The sequence below is a fragment of the Pituophis catenifer genome, unplaced genomic scaffold (assembly GCF_029215685.1).
Source record: "Pituophis catenifer annectens isolate HBS135680 unplaced genomic scaffold, rPitCat1.0.hap2 SCAF_7, whole genome shotgun sequence".
Taxonomy (NCBI): domain Eukaryota; kingdom Metazoa; phylum Chordata; class Lepidosauria; order Squamata; family Colubridae; genus Pituophis; species Pituophis catenifer.
In genome coordinates this window covers 63104937-63125729 of record NW_027256887.1, presented here as the reverse complement: position 1 = coordinate 63125729, position 20793 = coordinate 63104937, and the positions used below count along the sequence as shown (strand labels likewise).

Here is a 20793-nt window from a genome sequence, read left to right as displayed (position 1 = left end):
TGATATGGAAAGGAATAAAAATTTTACTTTCAGTTTTACTGATTAGACTGATAGATTAGATCTTTATAGAAATGGCTTGTCCATATTATGAAAAAGCAAAAAGTTGTGATTTGATGTTAATGCCTTATTTTATTGTAACAGAGAGAGTCGGAAGTCAATGCTTCTTTTTCTTTTCTTTTTTCTTATCTTTCCTCACTTCTCCTTTCCTTCCCTCCCCCCCCCCCCCGCTTTTCTATTTACTTTGCATTTTCTATTTTATAATACAATAAAAAATGTTGACTGGAAAAACTATATGGTTAAAATATTAAAAGGATTTGGGGAAAAGGAAAATTTTACAACCAAAATATACTGTATTGAAGTAACATTCACCAAAACTAAAACAAATTAGAGTAAGTTGTGCACCATGAGATAACTTATGTAAATAACCAAATAATTGGAACCCATTATACAGGATAGTTTTAAATCATAAATTCAAGGAAAACTTAAAAACTATATATATTCATATATTCCAGAGTAAAAATAGGGGTTATTTGGTAACCCAGATATAACAGGCTGTTTACATCTCTCAAACAGCTGAGAATCACAGCTGTTCATACCACCCACTGATATTTTAGCAGCATCTAAGCCAGTGCTAGAGGCCCCCTTCGTAAAATATATTTTATTTTTAGCACTCTACCGACTCAGGTTCTGTTCCAGCACGAGTGCAAGAATGAACACAACTCTAATGCACTACGTCGTATGTTTGGCTAGGTGGCAAGTCTTACACTTATTATAAAAGACTACTTTGTACTGAAGCCACTCAAGGAAAAACATTTGTCAATGTTGTGATGAAGTAATTTAGAAGGGAACAAGGACTGTGATTCACAAAAATACAAGGCATTGCTGGAAAGGAAGGAACAGCCTTGCTGGCATTCACCCTTTAATTGTTTTAGGTCTACACGTAAAATCACACATATAACTAGTTTAGTGTTTGCCAATCAGATGCCCTTTTAATTATATTGGACTACCATCGGTATGCTTAAATTCCAACTGGAACAACAGTAGTAGAAGTATAGTACTAGTAGAAAAATCATCATCATCATTTTAACCAGTCTATCCATTGCAGGATGGAGGCCTCTTCCGCATGCTTCCAACTAATACAGTCCTGAGCTTTCTTTTGTTAATTACTTGCTGATGTTGTAGATCCATCTTGTTTTAGGTCTCTTTCGTGGATGCTTTTTATCAAGTGGGAGCCATTCGACAACTGTCTTGGTCTACCTGCCATCATTTCTTCTTGATCAGCCCATTGTCATTTCAATTATAATAGTAAAGTCTTTATCACTTGGTTTTAAGAAGAAGAAAGAACCAGTCCTGGCACTAACAGACTGGATTCATACATCACACCAAAATGATTTGTTTTATTTGGACGCAGCTAATTGTGTGAACACTATGGCTTGCAAAGTCTTGTTTATGACTTACATGCAATATATGAATCAATCATTTACTTGTTAAACAAACAAAAGGAGTTAGTGTGAAGTAGCAACCAAGTCACAGGCCCAGAATGAAATTCTAAAACAGAAGTTTTAATTATATGCAGATTAAATGGGTTTCCTTTAAAGTCCTCAGCAGCCTTCCCTGACATCTGGGTTCCAAACATATAAATCAATGCACAAATTATCCCAAGCCTATTTAACTTGTTACTTGAAGAATTATGTCCAAAACTTCTCAAAGGCACCAAGTAGGAAATCTGGACTATACAATGAAGAACCTTGGAAGGTACATAGCTGGAGTCACAGGGCAGACCATCAAATAATGAGGATATAATGCAGGGGTGAAATGCTACCGGTTTGGGGCGGTTCGCCCAAACCAGTAGTGAAAATGCTACTGGTTCACCCGAACTGGTAAAAAAATGCTTTAAAAAGTAAAAAAAAAAAAAGTTCCGACGATCACGCGGCACAGGTCATCGCTTGAACGGTTTTTTTTCCTTTTTTTTTTTTTGCATTTATTTTTACTACCGGTTCAGGCAATAGGTAGTAAAAAACTGCTTTAAAAAAATGTTTTTAAAAAGGTTCCGACAATCAGCTGTGACAATCAGCTGTGCCTTGCAATGGTCAGAACTTTTTTTTTTAAAAGCATTTTTTACTACCTATTGCCCGAACCGGTATTTTTATGTAAAGTGTGATAGTTTGTTTTTGAGTTCTCTGTGACTGTGAGGTTCCTGCTTATTGCAGGGGCCATTTTGTGGGAAGTCCAGCTGCTTTTGCATTATGTGTGAGTCAGTTGTGTAGCTTTTGTGTTATTTTTGTGTAAAGTATGATAGATGTTTTTCCCGGTCACATGACCACCAAGCCACGCCCACCCAGTCACATGACCACCAAGCCATGCCCACCCAGTCACATGGCCAAGCCACACCCACCAAGCCACACCCACAGAATTGGTAGGGAAAATTTTTGAATTTCACCACTGGTATAATGGCACCTGATGCTCTGAGTTACACTGTTTGTGTTCCTCTGCAACCAAGGTTGCGCTTTCAGATACTGTCCCAGTTTAAATACAAAAATGACCCCATACAGTAGAAGGTTCAGAGTAGAGAATGCTTCTATGGATTACTCTCAAATCCACATTTTTCAGAATGTACCTGCATTACGTTCTGCAACTCCTGAAGTGAAGCATTTAACCTCTGGTTCTCAGTTTGCAAATCAGAAATGTCAGTAAATCCATGATCCTCCACCTCCCGCCGAGGAGCCATTAATGTTTGTTTCTTCAATAGGGAACACTCTTCCTCCATACCAGTGATCTTGCACTTCAATTGATCTATCTGAAATTTGGAACAGATAAAAGACTATTATAGAACTACATTGATTATAACGCTAGAGAAACAAGTAGTTTACATTTACATAGGGCTTCATTTTGATTGGGAAATTAATCAGAATTAAGTCCTACAAAAAACTTTTGATTGGTTCACAGTCAATAAATATTGTAGTAAAAAGAAAGGAGTAAATTGGAATATAGGTGAGTTCTCCTCACAATATATGCCCTATTTCTGAATGTAATGATGGATTTGTGATTGGCAAGCCAATCATTTAATGGACACATGCTCAGAAACATTTAAAATAATAGGTAAAAACATCCAGAAGATTAGACATGTCTTTTCCAATTTTATTTCCTCCAGCTAGACTTCAACACTCATCATTTCTGGCCAACACATCCAACCACATTCACTGACACAGGATGTTGGACATTGTTATCCAACATGATTGGTGGCAACTAGTTTGAGGAAGGCAGAATAGTGGTTTCAGAAAAATTCTAATCTAAACACATATATAGATTTAAAGTTAAAGTTTCCAGCATAAAGAGGAAATAGACATGCCTATTGCTTAAGGTAAAATCAAGTAACCAGGGGGTTGTCTAATAAATTCTGTCAAGTATCTGGAGTGAAAACATTATTCAAAATGGGGACTTGACATCTATTTTATACCTCTACTTGCTTTTAAGTAGTTTCAAATGTAAGCTAACCTGGGATTTATCTGAAGAATCTACCAAACTCCAGAACAAATTCTAGTGATTGGCACTTCAGATGAATCCCGTGGTTGCATTTAATTTGGAGCAATTCTAAGACTGCTGAAAGCAGCTAAAGGAAAGACACAAGGGTAATCTAGTTAAACCCACATCTTAGACCACCATGGACAATGTTTGGTAGTGGGAAAGTGGAAGAAAAGCCATACTAACGTAAAATTGATGGGCTGCATCACACACAAAGGCAGGATTGAGATTTTTCCTCTTTTCTGTTTGAATGGGAATTATGCTTTTTTAACACTGTTATCTTAGGTTTAAGGTTAGGTTATCTTATACTTTCAAGTTTCCATGTCTTTCCCATTAAAAATGCCAAAAAAATAATGCCTCCAATTTTGGAAATCAGGCCAGAAAATTCAACAGTGTGGTCAAAATGATTTTAGGAGCTACAATTTTTAAAAAAATCACTACCAATCTATGTTTTAACCAATCAAGCATTTAACAATCAAGCATTCCTATACAAATGGAAAACATATACAACACACTGAAACTGCAGCACACAATATTCCATCATATTAAAGTGATCAATGCTATAAGATGAGATTAAGTTTTTTTCTCTCTTTTATAAATAGTCACACACTAAAGGGATTAATGAATATATAAGTATGAGTCTGTCTTTCGTTAACCATAGCTGTATTCTATCTTAGACTGAATTGTTTAAGGTAATTTATTTATCAAATTTATATGCAGCTCATCTCATAGCACGAGACAACAATAAGCTACATGTAGAATTGTGAAGAACCATGAACCATGTATTTCAAATTTTGATTTTACCATAAAATCAATAACTTTCATCTGCAATATGGTACAATAATACCAATTTATCTGATGGTTTTAAAGATTTTTGAGATAAAGTAATGAAGATGACTGTGAATTCAAATACTATATGCAAATAAATTGGCATCATGCTATTAAATTGGTAGGTTCATGCTTTAAGCACAAAGAAAGATAAATGTTGAAATAATCAAAATCTATAGCAAATCTTGAAATAACCAGAATAATGTATATGCAGTATTTCATAGCAGATAAATACATATAAATGCACTCTCAAAATTCATTCTACATTTCAGGGAGATACAGTTAACATGAAAAGATGCCCCGCCTCAATTATAACTTGTTTAATTTGCTAAAAAGAAAATTAGGAATAGTTCTGCCATGGCCCATAAAATAATGCCTTCCCAGAGCAAATACGAAAGTCACTTCAAGCTCAGATCTAACTAAAAAAGGCCAGGACTGCCACCATCTATCATTTTTACAGCATCATCAATATGCATAGGGTTTTGAACAGTAAAATAGCAGGTAGTGGCTTATTCTTCAGGGACATAATATAATTGGGAAAAAGGGGGGATATAATAAATATCTGACACCATATTATTAAATGCAATTATAATTTACACATTTACACACACAACAGATAAATTATAATCTGGAGGGTTGACATAAGGCCATGCAAAGGAAAAACTGAATGGCCACCTAGAATCGCTGCTATACCTGAAATTCATAGGCTACTTGTAGGGGGCTTGCACTGCATGCAATGTGATATATCCACTTAAAGAGATCAAGACCCAAGAAATATGCAAAACCCCTGCCTCAGACCCCTGACAACTACTGCCAATCAGAATAGGCAATAATGGACTAAATAGATCAATAGCCTGACCTAGAATAAGGCAGCTTCTTTTTACCTTTATTGATGTCTGGAAAAGATGATTGGACATATATGGAACCCTGGAAATTTTTAACTGGAGATGAGAATATTGAGGAGGGACAATAAGTCAAGACTTAAACCCTTTCGTTGTATGCAACACATCCCAAATTTAATTCTGACACCTACATGTGACCTAAATATCAGATATGCAATGATGTTGATGAGCTTCCTGCATAAAATCCAGCAGATCTTCCGGGTTAAGTAAATTAATAATTTGATAAGTAGAAAACAACTTATGTTCCAAACCAAACCAAATTTTTCCTGGGGATACATTAAAAGAACACTATTTGTTATGCATGAAACTACTATCTGATTTTCATTGAGTCTCACTGTTGCAAAAGAACAATAACCACAATTCAATTCCCACACAGTATAGCCATAATCTTGGGTTGTTTTGGCCTTTCCCACAAAGACTTTCTTGATTTAGTCGAAAGGATCATCTGAGGCTTACCATTTTTATAGGAGACACTTTGCTCCCTCCCATTCATTGCTTATGTCATAATACTGGTATTATGTACGTTACAAAGAATGTAACAAATAAAATAAATAAATAAATAAATAAAGAATCCTACATTGGGACCAAGAACTGGGCTTGGTCTTCTGACTCTGCAAGAACTGGTGACTACAGGTAGTCCTTGACTTACAACAGTTCATTTAGTGACCATTCAAAGTTACAACGGCACTAGAAATGTGATTTATGACCATTTTTCAGAGTTATGACCTTTGCAGCATCCCTATGATCAATCATGTGATCAAAATTCAGATGCTTGGCAACTGACTCATATTTATAACCGTTGCTGTGTCCCAAGGTCATGTTATCACCTGTTGCAACCTTCTGACAACCAAACTCAATGGGGAAGCCAGATTCACTTAACAACCAGGTTACTAACCTATCAACTGCAGTGATTAACTTAGCAACTGTGGCAAGAAAGGTCATAAATGGGTCAAAACTCACTTAACAAATGTTTCACTTAACAACAGAAAATTTGGCTTGATTGTGGTCATAAGTCGAGGATTACCTGTATTCCATCTACAAAGATTGGAATGAGAGTTTACAATGGAGACTGGTAATACTTCAAGGAATCAAAGGATGCCCTCCTAAATAGTTAGGCAGGCTGAGATTAAAACGGAAAGGAATGGTTAAACTTGATATGATCAATAAGTACTGAATTCAACACTTGTGCTTGGGTTTTATTTTAAAACTGTATGTGAATAACAACTAAAATATTGAATAACATAGTATTCTGGGTTGGTTTGATTACTTCTATGTCCTTGTCTTTGTTGTTTGTTACCTTTTGGTTCTGTTTTTGGCTTTAATCCTATGTTTGCATTTGCTATTTAGAACAATCTTGCTGTTGTGGCCCACCAGCGGCCTGCGCGGATCGTGGCTGATCCCGACGAGGAGGCTGGTGTGGGGTCACGCCAGCAGCCTGCGCAGCCGGCGCTCGCGTCTGACAGCGAGGAGGCTTAAGAGGATGTGGTGCCAGAGGCAGAGACTCAGCCAGGGCCTTCAGAACCTCCAGAGGCTCCTTCAAGTGGAGAGAGCGAAGTGGAGAAGCCTCTCCTCAATGCTCGAGCATGCAGGGCTGCCAAAAGGCAGGAGTGGCTACTCAGGAGGAGGAGGTGGTCTCCTCGAGAGTAAGGTTTGAGGATAATTGGCCACTCCCTTAGCCTATTTAAGTTGCACGCAGTTAGTAATTTCTTGCTGGAAACAACATGTAATTATTACAGAGCATTTTGGAGAGTGTCTTATCGTATCTTGTTTTCTGGGCTGGTTGCCAATCTTTGCCGGACTTTTTTTATTCTTGGTACATTATAACTTTGATAAGGACTGTTGGTGTGTGTCACAATCCTTGGGAATCCGGAGCTGGGGCAGAACACTTGCCCGCTCTGGACTAAAACTTCCAGGTAAGCAATTCACAAATTCTCATCCCTGGCTATACTGGTTAGGAAGATGGATACAGTGGGGCAGGGAATATATCACATCTATACCAAATATGTTTTTTCAAAAGGAACAGGACTTTGTTTTTCCTTGAAGATGTTTCACTTCTCATCCAAGACACTTCTTCAGTTCTCCAGAACTAAAGAAGCTTCTTGGATGAGAAGCGAAACATCTTCAAGGGAAAACAAAGTCCTGTTGGCTTTTGAAAAGGCACCTTTCAGACAACCATGTCCTGGATGACTGAGAATCTCCATAGATATTACATCTTACCTCTCAGAATTTACAGGAGCATTAAAAATGGGGAAAAGTCTCTCCTACCGTGTTTCTCCAAAAAGAAGACCAGGTCTTATTTTCTTTTGACCCCTGAAAAAATGGCTAGACTTTTTGGAGGGTTCTAATTATTGGCTCACCTCGTGGTAGTGGTACCGACAGCCCTGCCCAGCAGGAGCCCGCTGCTGGACCACTTCTTCTGCGGCCGCTTGCCGCCACTTGCATGCATTGCCCCAGCCTCCATTTTGTTTTTAGATGCCTGCCGGAAGGCATCTGCAGCTGATAACAGAGCTCCATACCAATCCGGAGCTCTGTTATCAGCTGCAGATAACAGATGCCAGCAAGTATCTGAAGGCAAAACAGAGGCCAGGGCGATCCATGCGAGTGGCGGCAAGCAGCTGCAGAAGAAGCGACCACAGAAGACAAGGCAGGTGTCAGGGTGTGCAAGCCTAGTCAGTAGGGCAGCTCCATTACCCCCCCCCATCCCCACCCTAGCTTTTTACCTGTGTGCCTTGCCCCACACCCTGAACCCTGGGGTGGGTGGGGTCTTAACTAGGGCTAATTTTGTAGATGGGGCTTAATTTGATTGCATGCACTCAAAAATATTAGGGCTTCTTTTCAAGGTGGGTCGTCTTTTTGGAGAAACACGGTAATTCTACCAGTTCTGGTAGTCCCCAGAACTGCAATTCAGTACCACAGATTGTTGAGACTATCAGAGTGTCTGAGACTGCCCAATTTAGCCAGTAAATTTCTATGTACAAGTGGGAATTTAAAACTAGATCCAGTCCAACACTTTAACTATTTTGCTGCCACACACTTCTACCACCTCTAAAAGATACCTGATTTACAACACAAAATATTATTTTCTTCCAATAATAAATGCAATCTGAAACTGCTGCATTTTAAAAAATGCAGATGAGGTTAATCATCTGACCTTAGTATATTTGCCACCATTAAGTTTTAGATTCAATCTCCTATCTTAAGAGCCACTTTTGAGAAATTTGGAAAAATGCCCTGCTTTCTCCAACTCAAGCCACTATCGTAACAATAATATTGTAAGTATTTTAATCTTATTCTTTCTCATCTCTCCCCATCTGTTGTCTTTGTGTGGCTTGTTTTTTAAACAGACTATTGCTAACAGAGGGTTGAAAGTGATTTTGAGAGATAGTTGAGCTAAACAGTGGCAAAAATGTTTCAGAGACATAAATAGTAACTTGGGAATTCCATCACCAAGGGGCAAAGATTACCCTGGGAAATTAGCTTTCTGTCTAAGGTGATTAGGTATTTTGCAATTGCATGAATACCTGCTGATCATACAACAGATCTAGCAGAAGTGCACAATTACAGCAAACAAAAAAACTGTTAGTACACAGTAAATTTTAAAATATATTTATAAATCATGATTTTGTTATCAACATCTCTAACATAAAGACTCATAAACACAAGTGCCAAACATATTTGTTCAGTCACTGATTTTCCAAGATTCTGCTTAGATCTAAAACTATAAATCTATCTTCTCTAAAAAAGAAAAAGACACCCACAATGTCAAACTACAGAATTTCCTAGCTAAGTGGGGTCACAGACATAAAGGAAAGTCATGTTGAATGGAACCTACACTCAACTTGGCACAAATACAGTCTAATTTTCAAATTTCAAAATGCTTAACAGTTGGCATTTCAAGGAGGAGGGGGTTGGCATTTAAGACTATCATCCGGGTCATGAGTTACACTGGAGCTAAGAGTAGATTAAGTGTATTTGGGCACACTTAGGAGAAAAAACTTAGAGCAGATAGGAAGGGACAGCAGAAAACTCAGCAGAGAACAGAATTAGAAAGTGACAGGTGAAGGTGAGAATGCCTCCAAATGAGCAATGCAATGAAAAATTAAAGGACAAGAGAAGTGATTTTATACCAGACATAGCATGAAGTGCCAAGATATTGGAAGCAAGATGAATTGATTTTTCTGGTACTTTTTTCATAATTCTTTTTTACTAGGATTACATTTACCCAAATATTATTTTAGAAACAAAATAATCTTCAATCAAGAGAAGACAGCTTTCTTTAATTTGGACATAATTCCACTGTACTGAATTGCTCACCATACCCCAAGTTGCAGATCCCTACTCCTTAAGACAGCAGTGTTTTTTTCTTCACATAGTTGTGCATAGCGCATGGCCAGCAAATAATTTTCATCCTTCAGCCTCAGCAGCTCCAGGCTGTTGGTATCCCAGTCTTCTTGGAACCTCTGGCAACGTTCTTGCACTTTCTGTAATCCCTGGAGCTGTTGCTTCAACTGGCAACATTCCTTTTCTAAGCCTTGGGTTTTTATCTGGAGCTGGTGCTCTTTGGCCAGGTGCTCCTTTCGTTGGGCCCTCACCTTCTTCACCTCCAACATCAGGAACTGAGTCAGGCCTTCAGGACCTTCCTCATCTGGAAAAGGGACACAGGATGATCATCGAATTAGTGCCACGAGTAGACAAAATGCTAGGAGTCATCAGTCAGAACACCTCATGAGTAATTCCTTATGATTCTTGATGAATGTATCTTTTCTTTTATGTACACTGAGAGCATATGCACCAAGACTAATTCCTTGTCTGTCCAATCATACTTGGCCAATAAAAAATTCTATTCTATTCTATTCACACAATAAGCCAACTTGTCAAACATCTACTTAATTTGCAAGCACTTAATATGTGAAATAGCATGTTTATAAACATACATGTATGCTTAAAATTTGCGGCTATCATCACTGCAACCATGCAGCAACACACTTAGCTGAATAAGGTGCAAAATACCACTTATTCGTGATAAAACTGTTCTTTAAGAAAATTTTAAGTATCTGACACTTGGCACACAAAATTCCTTTGCTCAAATCTATATGAATGTAAGTGCATCTCAACTTGCATTTCCTGAGAATTGCACCAGATTCTCTGTGAGGCTTATTTATTGTTACATACCTCTTTCTAATATGGAGATGTTTCTCTAATGCATATTGATTATGTACATATTCTGCATTCAGAAAACACAAACTGTACAATCACATGGCAATTTATAAAAATGCAAGCAAAGTGGATTATTTTAAGAATAAGTGAGCTCAAACTATATATTTTGGTTTTATTTTGGCAAGAGAGCTGTTCAAATAAAAATAACATTTGTTCACAGATAACAGTGTTATGTCAATATAGGAGTCTATTCACATACAGCAGCAAAAGATATATCAGTGGAAGCGGCAGAGAAAAGGCAAAACAGTTAACCAATATACAGAAACATAATCTTGGTATCATGAAGCATTCTAAAGTACTGCCCTGAATAGATGATATCATCCATAAACCAAAGACAACACAGACAAATTTAAGCTTCCTGCTATTTTCCTGGTAAGGTAGCTCTAAAAAATACCTATGTGGCTATTTTTATTTCTTCAAATCTCAAAAGCAGATTGTTTTGATGAGCAATAAAAGGCCAGTTCTAGAGTATCTCATCTTCTAAATGACAACCACTTTATGTTATGCATTCAAAACAAAACCAAAAATGACAAATATAGAAATTTCAGTATAATACGGGCCAAGATACCTCACATAAAATTCTCCATACCAGCAGAAAGCTCAATAAAGCATCCATTTATGCATACATACAAACTATATATCAAGAGCTTTGAAGGCCCTCCTTCTTCCAAAGTAGAATCAACCTTCTCTAAATCTGACTGAATATTGTGTTGCTTACAATCTCTTACCCAAAATTATAGAGCAACGCTGAACAGGTTGTTTTCCTGTTAGTCGGGTGAAATGTTCAGGATAATAGAACTCCAAGGACTCTAAGAATGCCTCATAACCTCGCTTCCCTCGCCTTCGAAGCATATCCATCAGGAGTCCTGCAGAGATTAAAAAAAAAAAATCACACGGATAGGATACAAATGATTAGCAAACAGAATCCAAGATTTGGTGATTGCATATCACATGAAGCCATCATGTGCTTAATTCTGGCTCATTAAACCATGATTGAATAAATAACAGTTAGCTAGGCTTACAACCACACTAAATCATAAATTGGGATTTAATATAGTAGCCTATTCCCGTTCTAGAAATATAAAGCCAAAAATTATAAAAAGGCCACTTGGTCTAACCTTTATAAGAACAGCAATGGCCTTTTAAATTCACTGGATGTGAGAGCCAAGTCAAGACAGCAGGATTTAGGGAAATTACTTAGGTCTTATGTAAGGTTAAGCACAAAAGAAACCATAATCTATTCTCTAAAAAATACAGGTAGTTCTCAAGTTATGATTCAAATGGAGTCTGCCCATCAATGGTTTATTATGGATGTAATTTTGCTGAAAACTAGCAGTAAATGTGGTTATTCACTTAATGAATAGCTAAAATTCATTAATTTTAATGAATTTAATGAATTTAATTTTAATGAATTTAATTAAATTCACAGCTAAAAAATGTTGTCAATTCACTTAATGATCCCAATACTTGACAACCAATTGTAGACTTAAGTCAATGACCACATTAACATGCTCTTGCTATGCTCAACTGACTAATCAATAAAGTTATACCATACTATACCATTAGCATGCTCCATCACCATCAACAGCAAAAGGAAATAAAAAATATATCAATAACAGATATATTTAACAGATATAGAAATTAAACAGACATTAAAAATATAGAAGGTGGATTTTGTTTTTCTTTTCGCTAGGCATTGAGAACATCTAAGTTAGACTTCAGTTCCGTAAAGCCTTAAGGTAAAGAAACTGCTGGGTTTCATGGAGCTTTGGTCTGCTATAGCATGGCTTTTTTAAGGTACCACAGAGTCATGATGGAATCTCTTGAACAGGCCCTTCCTTTCATGCAAAAGCCAACTAACTCTCTGTATTGTACTTTAAACAAAAAAAAGAGACTTTCCACTGATTTCTCCTCCATGCAAATTCCAAATATCTCTCACCTGTTCGGTTGCTCCTACATGGGAACCGATAGGCACTCAGCACCTCCTCTTCATCCTGTTCATCTATCACACGACATTGACGCAAATAGGGTGTCAGCTTTTCTGGATTCAAAGAACGAGTTAATTGGTGTCGCACGCTCTCAATCTTCTCCCACAAAGCTTCTTCTTCTTCCTCTTCTTCCAAAAGATTTTGGACTGGGTTGATACCATCTTCAAGCCCTATGAACACATGTTCAGTAATACTGAAATTAAGGACAATAATTTCCTCAGGTGCTTTTAAACAGTTTGGGAATTGGATTTTTCACATCATTTTAATGTATACTGAAGGTTAAAGTGGGGATTTCAACTTCTGCACAGAAAATGGAACTGGCCTAGGGCTCTTCTTTATTGGAGTGAGCACTGAAGTATATTTATTTTTAGATTCTGGGCAGCTTACAATATTCAATAAACACATTAAAAATCATAATTAGTAATAATCAAAACATCAAAACTATAGAAAACTAAGCTAAGGTAAAAAAAAAAAAAAAAGCAGATGAAGGAATGTTAATAATAGCAGAACCGTCTCACTAGCTCACCAATCCCTGGAGTTCCTAGGCCTGCTGACACAACCAAATCTTGAGAAAGCCTCAGAAGCTCAGAAAAGATGAGGCAAATCTCATCTCAGAGAGGGCAGAATATTCCAGAATGTGAGGGCTGCTGCAGAGAAGGTCCACTGCATAAGGCCCATTAAATGTAACTCCCTACACTATGGAACCTGTAACATGCCCTCTCAGCTGGATCTGGTGAGATGGGCATATGAATCAGAATAAACGTGTTAGAAAGGACTTTGGAGGTCTTTTAGTCCAACCCCTGCTATTCTATACCATTTCAGACAAATGGCTGTCCAATCTCTTCTTAAAAGCTTCCAGTGTTGGAGCATTCATATGAAGTTGGAGCAAGGTGGGCCCTCAAATAACCCCATGCCAAGACCTACATTCTGCATAAACACGGAATTAAATTTCGGAGGGGAGTCTTAGGGAGTTTGTTTTTTAAAACTATAATATTCTTATTTTAAGGCACACAAAATAATAGGAACCATGCACAAGCTCAAGAAAAGATATAGCTGTTTTAACATGTTCCAAGCATGTGCTATCTGTCTACCTACAAAATCTCTAAATCACAATTTGCCTTTCAAATGCAAATCTCTGCTCAGCATAATAATAATACATAATACATAATAATTTTCCTATGCTTTCCATTTCAAAATGACAAGAACTACTAAAGTCAGAAATAGCGCCAAGGGTTGTAAAAAGGGAAGTCAGGGACCACATCTAGCATGGTCTGCAAGTTATGAACTCCTGCTTAAAAGAGAAAACAATTTCCTGCAAATAAATACTATCAACAAGAGGACAAGGACATACAGTAAAAAGAATTCCAAATTATAATGCATTTCAGATGGCTGTGCAAGCTGGAGATTAGGACAGTTTAATTGAAGGCATCTATTAGAATTACCAAATATATGAAGTCTTGGAAGCCCCTGACCAAACATCTAAATTTTGTCACTATTTTTTTTCTATTTTTAATCTATTTCAAAACCTATCTTCATGGTGAAACCTTTAGTTCTTATTCCTGTCTTAAACATGGAATAATCTAAATTCAGTTCTCTGGCTCAAGTGATTCATGCAATTTTCAGCCCTCAGTCTCAGTGTGAAACTCTCAGTATCATCCAAGTCTCCAAGTCTAATCTTACTCACTCTCTTCCTTGTATCAAGCCATGATTTGCTGGACAAACTACAATGGTAGCATTCATACAATTTGCTACACCAAAATTAGCACATCATACAACAACAGAAGTAGTAAAAGGGCCAAAGTGGCATGCAGAAAGACAATAGTCATATACTCTCACAATACTGCAATGCCACAGTGTGTTTTCAGATCTGACTCTGATTGACTGTAGCCTTGATTGACTTTGATAGTAGCCATTTACAAAATCCTCCCAACCCCAAGATAAAGCAGAATTCTGAGAACTGAAGCCCAGACTCTTAAAGTGACCACAATTGAGAAACACTAACCTAATACATACTTATTAGAAACCAAACCAAGCAGAATGGGAGGGCATTTTAGAGTCTATACAGCTCCACACTGAAGGAAAATCCAGCTATTCAGTAATGTGAAGAAGGCTTCAATAAGCAAACAACAGTATACTAATTATTCAAACAGATGTAGGCAACTTGGGGCCCTTCAAATATTGCTAAACTACAATCCCAAAAGTCCTAACTATCCCAGTCAATAAGAAGAACCATGTTGGGAGCCATAGATTCCCTTGCCCTTCCTTCCAATATAAACCAACGTCCCTAATATTAAGCAAGCTACAATTATTATCTTCACTTAAAAAACCTTAAACTTTACTCCAGGGGACAAAATTACTAGGAATGCATGCAGTCAACTCCCTCAAAAAAGAGCAAAGCTCCTAAAAACTTCCAAAGCAGCAAGATAAGCTGTTTGGTTGCCTGAGCAGGACTTCCTGCTGTTCTTCTATTCTCTCTTCAAGGAGTTTCCACAGCCTTCTCTAAAGCACTGAACAGTCAAGTAGATTAGCATATCCAAAGTCTTCAAAGATACAGATCCAAACAGTTGCTTTTCTACCAAAACCATTTTAGCAATTTCAGTGATAGCCAGCAGGAATGGATACATTACACAACTGTGGAAACAAGGGTCACTATTTGATTCTGAAGTCTAACTTTAACTGCCTTCCCTTAACAAAGGGAATTGGAATTTGACAAGTTACTGAAAACTCAAGGCAAATTACCAGGAAGCCTGTACATTATGGAAGTTAGTTTAACAACTTTCTGAATAACCCATAACTGCTAGGTTCACACCACAGATGCAAAACCCAATTAACCACTTTTTACCTTAGCGCAATGTGAGAATGCATACTGTAATTCTCAGAGTAAAGTTTACTAGTTCAGAGATACCACTAATCTTCACAAAATTTCAAGCCTAAAAATTCCCATCAGAATAAGGAAGTATTGCAAAAATTTCAAATTACCAACAACAAGCAGAGATCTTAAGCTACATTTAAATGAAAAAAGCAGTATTGAATGCTTTTCCAGGAGTCTTAGCACTACAACAGCTTTCCAAATTGGCTGCCGCTCATTGTGAGGGGTTTATAGGGACTCTTTAGTTTAACACATCTGGAGGACTTCAGGTTGGGGAAAAATTGGTTCATATAAAGTTTAATTCTATAGCACTATATTATGCTTCCATTTCTATGGCAGTCTTGTTCAGCCAAACTATCTTGCTATAGCAATATTTTTTTGATAAACAGAAGCAACAGAGTGAAGATAAAGTAATGTTGCTTGTGTGCATGGCACACAAGCAACAAGACAAGACAGCTAAAAAGATAAATTCAAAGTATACAGACCAGCTTGTTCTGCGTCCAAAGGAACTGAGATGTTCCATTTGAGGGGAGAATCCATAGCTCGGGATTCTTGGGATAAACCAACTTCAATTCTGAATAGTGGAAATGCTTGAGAGCAACCAGAAAATGGAAGTAGGCTAGAAAAATCAATAAAATGATACAGCATAAGGAAGCATCATATATTCATAGATTAAAATTAAAAGTTTATCCCTTAAGTCTGTCTCACAATGCTTCCCAATAAGGCACTACAAGGTAAATAAAGGGCCAAAGACAGAAAAACAGAAATTGCTAGGTCCCTATCAAATGATATTTTATTTATTTATTTATTTATTTTTTATTTATTATTAAATTTATATACCGCCCTACTCCCGAAGGACTCAGGGCGGTGAACAGCCAAGAGATAAAATACACATAATACAAACGTTAAAAAACCATTTAAAAATACATTAAACACTTTTGCCCACGAACACATTTAAAACACCCCAATTTATAAAACAAATTTAAAACAATTTAAAAGGGAGGTTAGGCCAGACCAGCCTGCTGAAATAAGAATGTTTTGAGGGCACGGTGGAAAGTGCGCAGATCTGGGATCCTCCGTATCTCTGGGGAGAGCTCATTCCAGATGGCAGGTGCCCCCACAGAGAAGGCTCTCCCCCTTGGGGCTGCCAGTCGACATTGTTTGGCTGACGGCACCCTGAGAAGACCCTCTCTATGGGAGCGTACTGGTCAGTGAGAGGCTACTCTAAAGGTGGTAACCAAAACTTTGAAGCACACCCGGAAGACCACCGGGAGCCAGTGCATCTTGTGCAGGATGGGAGTCACATAGGAGCGCCATGTCGCTCCCGTAACCACCCACGCGGCCGCATTCTGGACCAGCTGGAGCCTCCGGGTGCTCCTCAAGGGGAGCCCCATGTAGAGAGCATTGCAGTAGTCCAGGCGGGTAGTGATGAGGGCATGAGTGACCGTACGTAACGAGTCCCGATCCAGAAAGGGACACAACTGGCGGATCAGGCGAACCTGATAGAAAGTCCTCCCGGCCACAGCCGTCAAATGCTCTTCTAAAGACAGCCATGAGTCCAGGAGGACACCCAAGTTGCGAGCCCTCTCCGTGGGGGCCAACGACTCGCCCCCAATAGTCAGTGATGGCACCAACTGACTATATTGGGACATCGGAAACCACAGCCACTCGGTCTTGGATGGGTTGAGCCTGAGTCTGTTTCTCCTGATCCAGATCCATACGGCCTCCAGACATTACTTCAAGGGCATCACTGGGGTGATCCGGGGTGGAGATGTACAGCTGAGTGTCATCAGCGTACTGATGATACTTCACCCGGAAACCACGGATGATCTCACCCAGTGGCTTCACATAAATGTTGAACTGAAGGGGCGAGAGGACCAACCCCTGTGGCACCCCGCATACAAGGGGCCTCGGGGTTGACCTCTGCCCCCATCAACACAGACTGCGACCGGTCGGAGAGAAAGGAGGAGAACCACCGCAACACGGTGCCCCCCACGCCTAACTCTTCCAACCAGTGCAGCATGATACCGTGGTCGATGGTATCAAAAGCCGCTGAGAGATCTAATAGGACCAGGACAGAGGAGCAACCCCTGTCCCGAGCCCTCCAGAGATCATCAACCAATGCGACCAATGCCGTTTCCGTGCTGTATCCAGGCCTGAAGCCCGACTGGAATGGATCTAGATAAGCCAATTCATCCAGGTACTGAAGAAGCTGTCGCGCTACCACACTCTCAACAACCTTCGCAACAAAGTGAAGGTTGGAGACTGGACGATAATTAGCCAACTCTGCCAGGTCCAGGGAAGGCTTCTTGAGGAAAGGCCTCACCACCACCTCTTTCAAGGCAGCGGGGAAGACACCCTCACTCAAGGAAGCATTTATAATCCCCTGGAGCCAGCCTCGTGTAACCTCCCGGGAGGCCAGCACCAATCAGGAGGGACATGGGTCCAATAAGCATGTGGCCGCGCTCAGTCTGCCCAGTATCCTGTCCACGTCTTCGGGAGTCACAGGATCAAACTCTTCCCAGATAATATTCTCAAGACCTGCCTCCATCATCCCTCCTGAATCTACCCAGTCAGAGTCCAGGTGTTCCCAAATCTGAGCGATTTTGTCATACAGATATTGTACAAAGTCCTCGGCTCTACCCTCCAAGGGGTCCTTCCACATTCCCTGATGGAGCTGGGAGCGGGTCACCCTAAACAGGGCGGCCGGGCGATTATCTGATGATGCAATAAGAGCGGAAAAATAATTACATTTTGCCGCTTTTATCGCTACCAGGTATATGAGACCTTACCAGTGTTCAGTCAGATTCAGAACGGCTGGCCCTCCAACTGCTCTCCAGGCGTCTTTTCCGGCGCTTCATCTCCCTCAGCTCCTTGGTGAACCAAGGAGCCAGGTGAGACTGGCGCCGGGTCAGAGGCCGCAAAGGCACGACCCGATCCAAAGCTCCAGCGGCCGCTCTATCCCAGGCAGCCACTAGGTCTTCAGTCAAGCCGTGAGCCGGAGCCTCAGGGAATGGCCCAAGGTCCATCTGGAATATCTTTCCTGTATCTATCCCTCATAGTGGTTTGTGTGTTTCATTATGGTTTGATTTTGGCTTACTACAATGACTGAATTTTCCCATCATGCTTTATTGTAAGCTACGTAGTCCATTATGGCTTGTTCAACAAATTATATAAATGTAGCTAAGCCACAGAGATAGTCTGGACTTACACATCATATTAACACATGTTCTATCTTGCTATGGTTTGTTTAATCAGCTACAAAGTCATCATCCATAATGACTGGGAGTTCACGATATACTAAGTTCAAACCACATTGTGAATTAGGCATGCGAGATCTTTCTGCTAGTTCATATTAAGGTCACAATTTATCCAATCTCATGATGTTTGCTGCATCCTGGAGCCAAATCTACATACTGATGGCTCAATTGATGTTTTGCTGAAATGGCAGCAACTATTAGGAGTCTGCCCTGTCACTAACAAAAAAGCATCTTTTCCTATCTCCTAGCTTCCTTTCATCTACCACTTCTCCTCCTGTCACCACAGAGTTGTTTTCATGTTTCAAGCAATGCAGAACTGAAGTCAGTTGCAGATCATCTTCAAATCAATTATAATGGATGGGAAAATGAAAACACCACAATGGCATATTTGTGTAGAAGTATTAATGGCATGATCTATGAACTAGTTATACCAAAACATAATTGGGTACTTGGAACTTTAACAACTGCTAGCTGATATTTACCAACAACTTCAGATTGGAAAAAGACATTTATGCCAAACTATTGCTTAGAGCAGTGAAAATGACAGTCCTATTCCTCTATGAGCTAAATATGAGCAGGTTCGGATCTTTTAATTCTCCCAAGTCTAACTAAGATTAAGAGAAAAGGGCCAGAATTCTAAGGAAATGTTTTGAATCATCAATCCCAGACATGCAAACATGGTGCTGATTCATAGCGCACATATCTCATCACATACACGGAGTTTCTTTGAGGCTATGTAGTTTCTGCATTACTAGACTGCATAAATCCTGTATCCAAAGAACTATATATCTATTCCTTGACAGTGAAAAAAAGTAACAGATTCAAAATCACACATTCATATAAAACTAAAATATTTAAAATAGCCATTAAGATTTAAATTATTATTATTATATTTAAATTATTATTTAAAATAGCCATTAATAGCCACCGCATTGTCCATATTACCTTATTTGCCGTGCCACAGATCCAAATAGTACTAAACCAAGTTTTCTTTTGAAAACCTTTTAAGTTTACACATTCTTCTCAGTGCCATAATAAACATCTCTTGTCCATCATGCTTCTCAAGGAATTTGGAGTATCCCAAGTTAGTCTGAAAAAGCACAATATCTTGTCTCAATACTACAATACAATACTTGCCTTTTATCTGATTTGCTAAATACTGATGCTTCTTTTCATCTCTACATAAATATCCTTCCTTCCTTTCCTTGCCACACCTTTCTCTCTCTCCTGAAACTTGAATATTTAAAGTACACATAGCTTGCACTTTGTCACATAATATCATGTATCAATTATGAGAGAAAGGTTATGGATAATAAAACTTTTACTCCACCTTAAATGACCTTGTTATTCAAATATAAACAATGGTCTAATTACAACACTGTGCGGGCAGTTTAAGAAATCTGAAATCACAGTTTGGGTTTAAGTTAAACCACTTAGGGGTAATCCCCAAAACCAAAACCTTATGCCACACAACTCAGATCTGCAAGTGCGAGAGAATTAAAATGAGGAGACAAGGTCCTAAGTGCAGGACTACTTCACAGCAATAACTGCAGACAAATGTCTCCATCTTCATGGGGGAGGGGGGAAATAGTACTTTTAGCCACTATTCACAATGGCTGGATTCTGCAAACTTCCTGATTTAGAGACAAAGGTAGAGCCAGCTTTCCCAAGCTATCTTGGGCCTCATGTCTTAAGCCACTTGAGAAATACCATGCAGCCTGTGCTTATTCAAAGTTGTTATCCATCAACTCTGAAACAGCACCATTTAGATCCATGGCTCTTTTTTTGCAAAGAAGTGGGGCAAAAGGGAGAGAAAGAGAAAATAAAAGACAAATATGCCATCACCTCAGCTTTACATCCTTGGCCTTAGTTGCTGCAATATTTGTTGACAAAAGCAGAAACAAAAGACCCCCTAAGACACCGCAGCATTGGGAAAACGCGCTTTCCCCCCCCCCTCACAACTCGGACCACGAGGGCTCGCGTTACCTTAAAACTTCTCAGCCGACGGGCTAATTGCAGAGGGAGGAAACTCCCGAGCTGGAGGGGGTCCTTCTTCGCGTTTGCCCGCTCGCGTTCCTCGCCCTGTCCTCCTCACTTACTTCCCTCGCCTACTCAATTCTGGCCGCCTCAAGTCGAGACGCACACCTGACGGCCGCAGTCAACAGCCGCTTCCTCCCGGGCCAGAGAGGTGGGCGGAAAGGCAGGCA

General features: G+C 39.2%; 1 protein-coding gene across 1 annotated transcript in view; it reads right to left on the bottom strand.

Annotated features, from left to right (window-relative positions):
* The window catches only part of CARD10 (caspase recruitment domain family member 10), a 54305-nt gene extending 33532 nt beyond the window's left edge, over nt 1-20773 (bottom strand). The window contains exons 1-7 of the mRNA XM_070948004.1: nt 20573-20773; nt 19532-19676; nt 15812-15945; nt 12409-12627; nt 11198-11335; nt 9572-9897; nt 2618-2797 (exon numbers count right to left, since the gene is read on the bottom strand). Of these exons, the coding sequence (XP_070804105.1) occupies nt 2618-2797; nt 9572-9897; nt 11198-11335; nt 12409-12627; nt 15812-15866 (918 nt within the window). The 5' untranslated portion in view covers nt 15867-15945; nt 19532-19676; nt 20573-20773. The remainder of the gene's footprint in view (nt 1-2617; nt 2798-9571; nt 9898-11197; nt 11336-12408; nt 12628-15811; nt 15946-19531; nt 19677-20572) is intronic.
* Nucleotides 20774-20793: the final 20 nt, after the last annotated feature.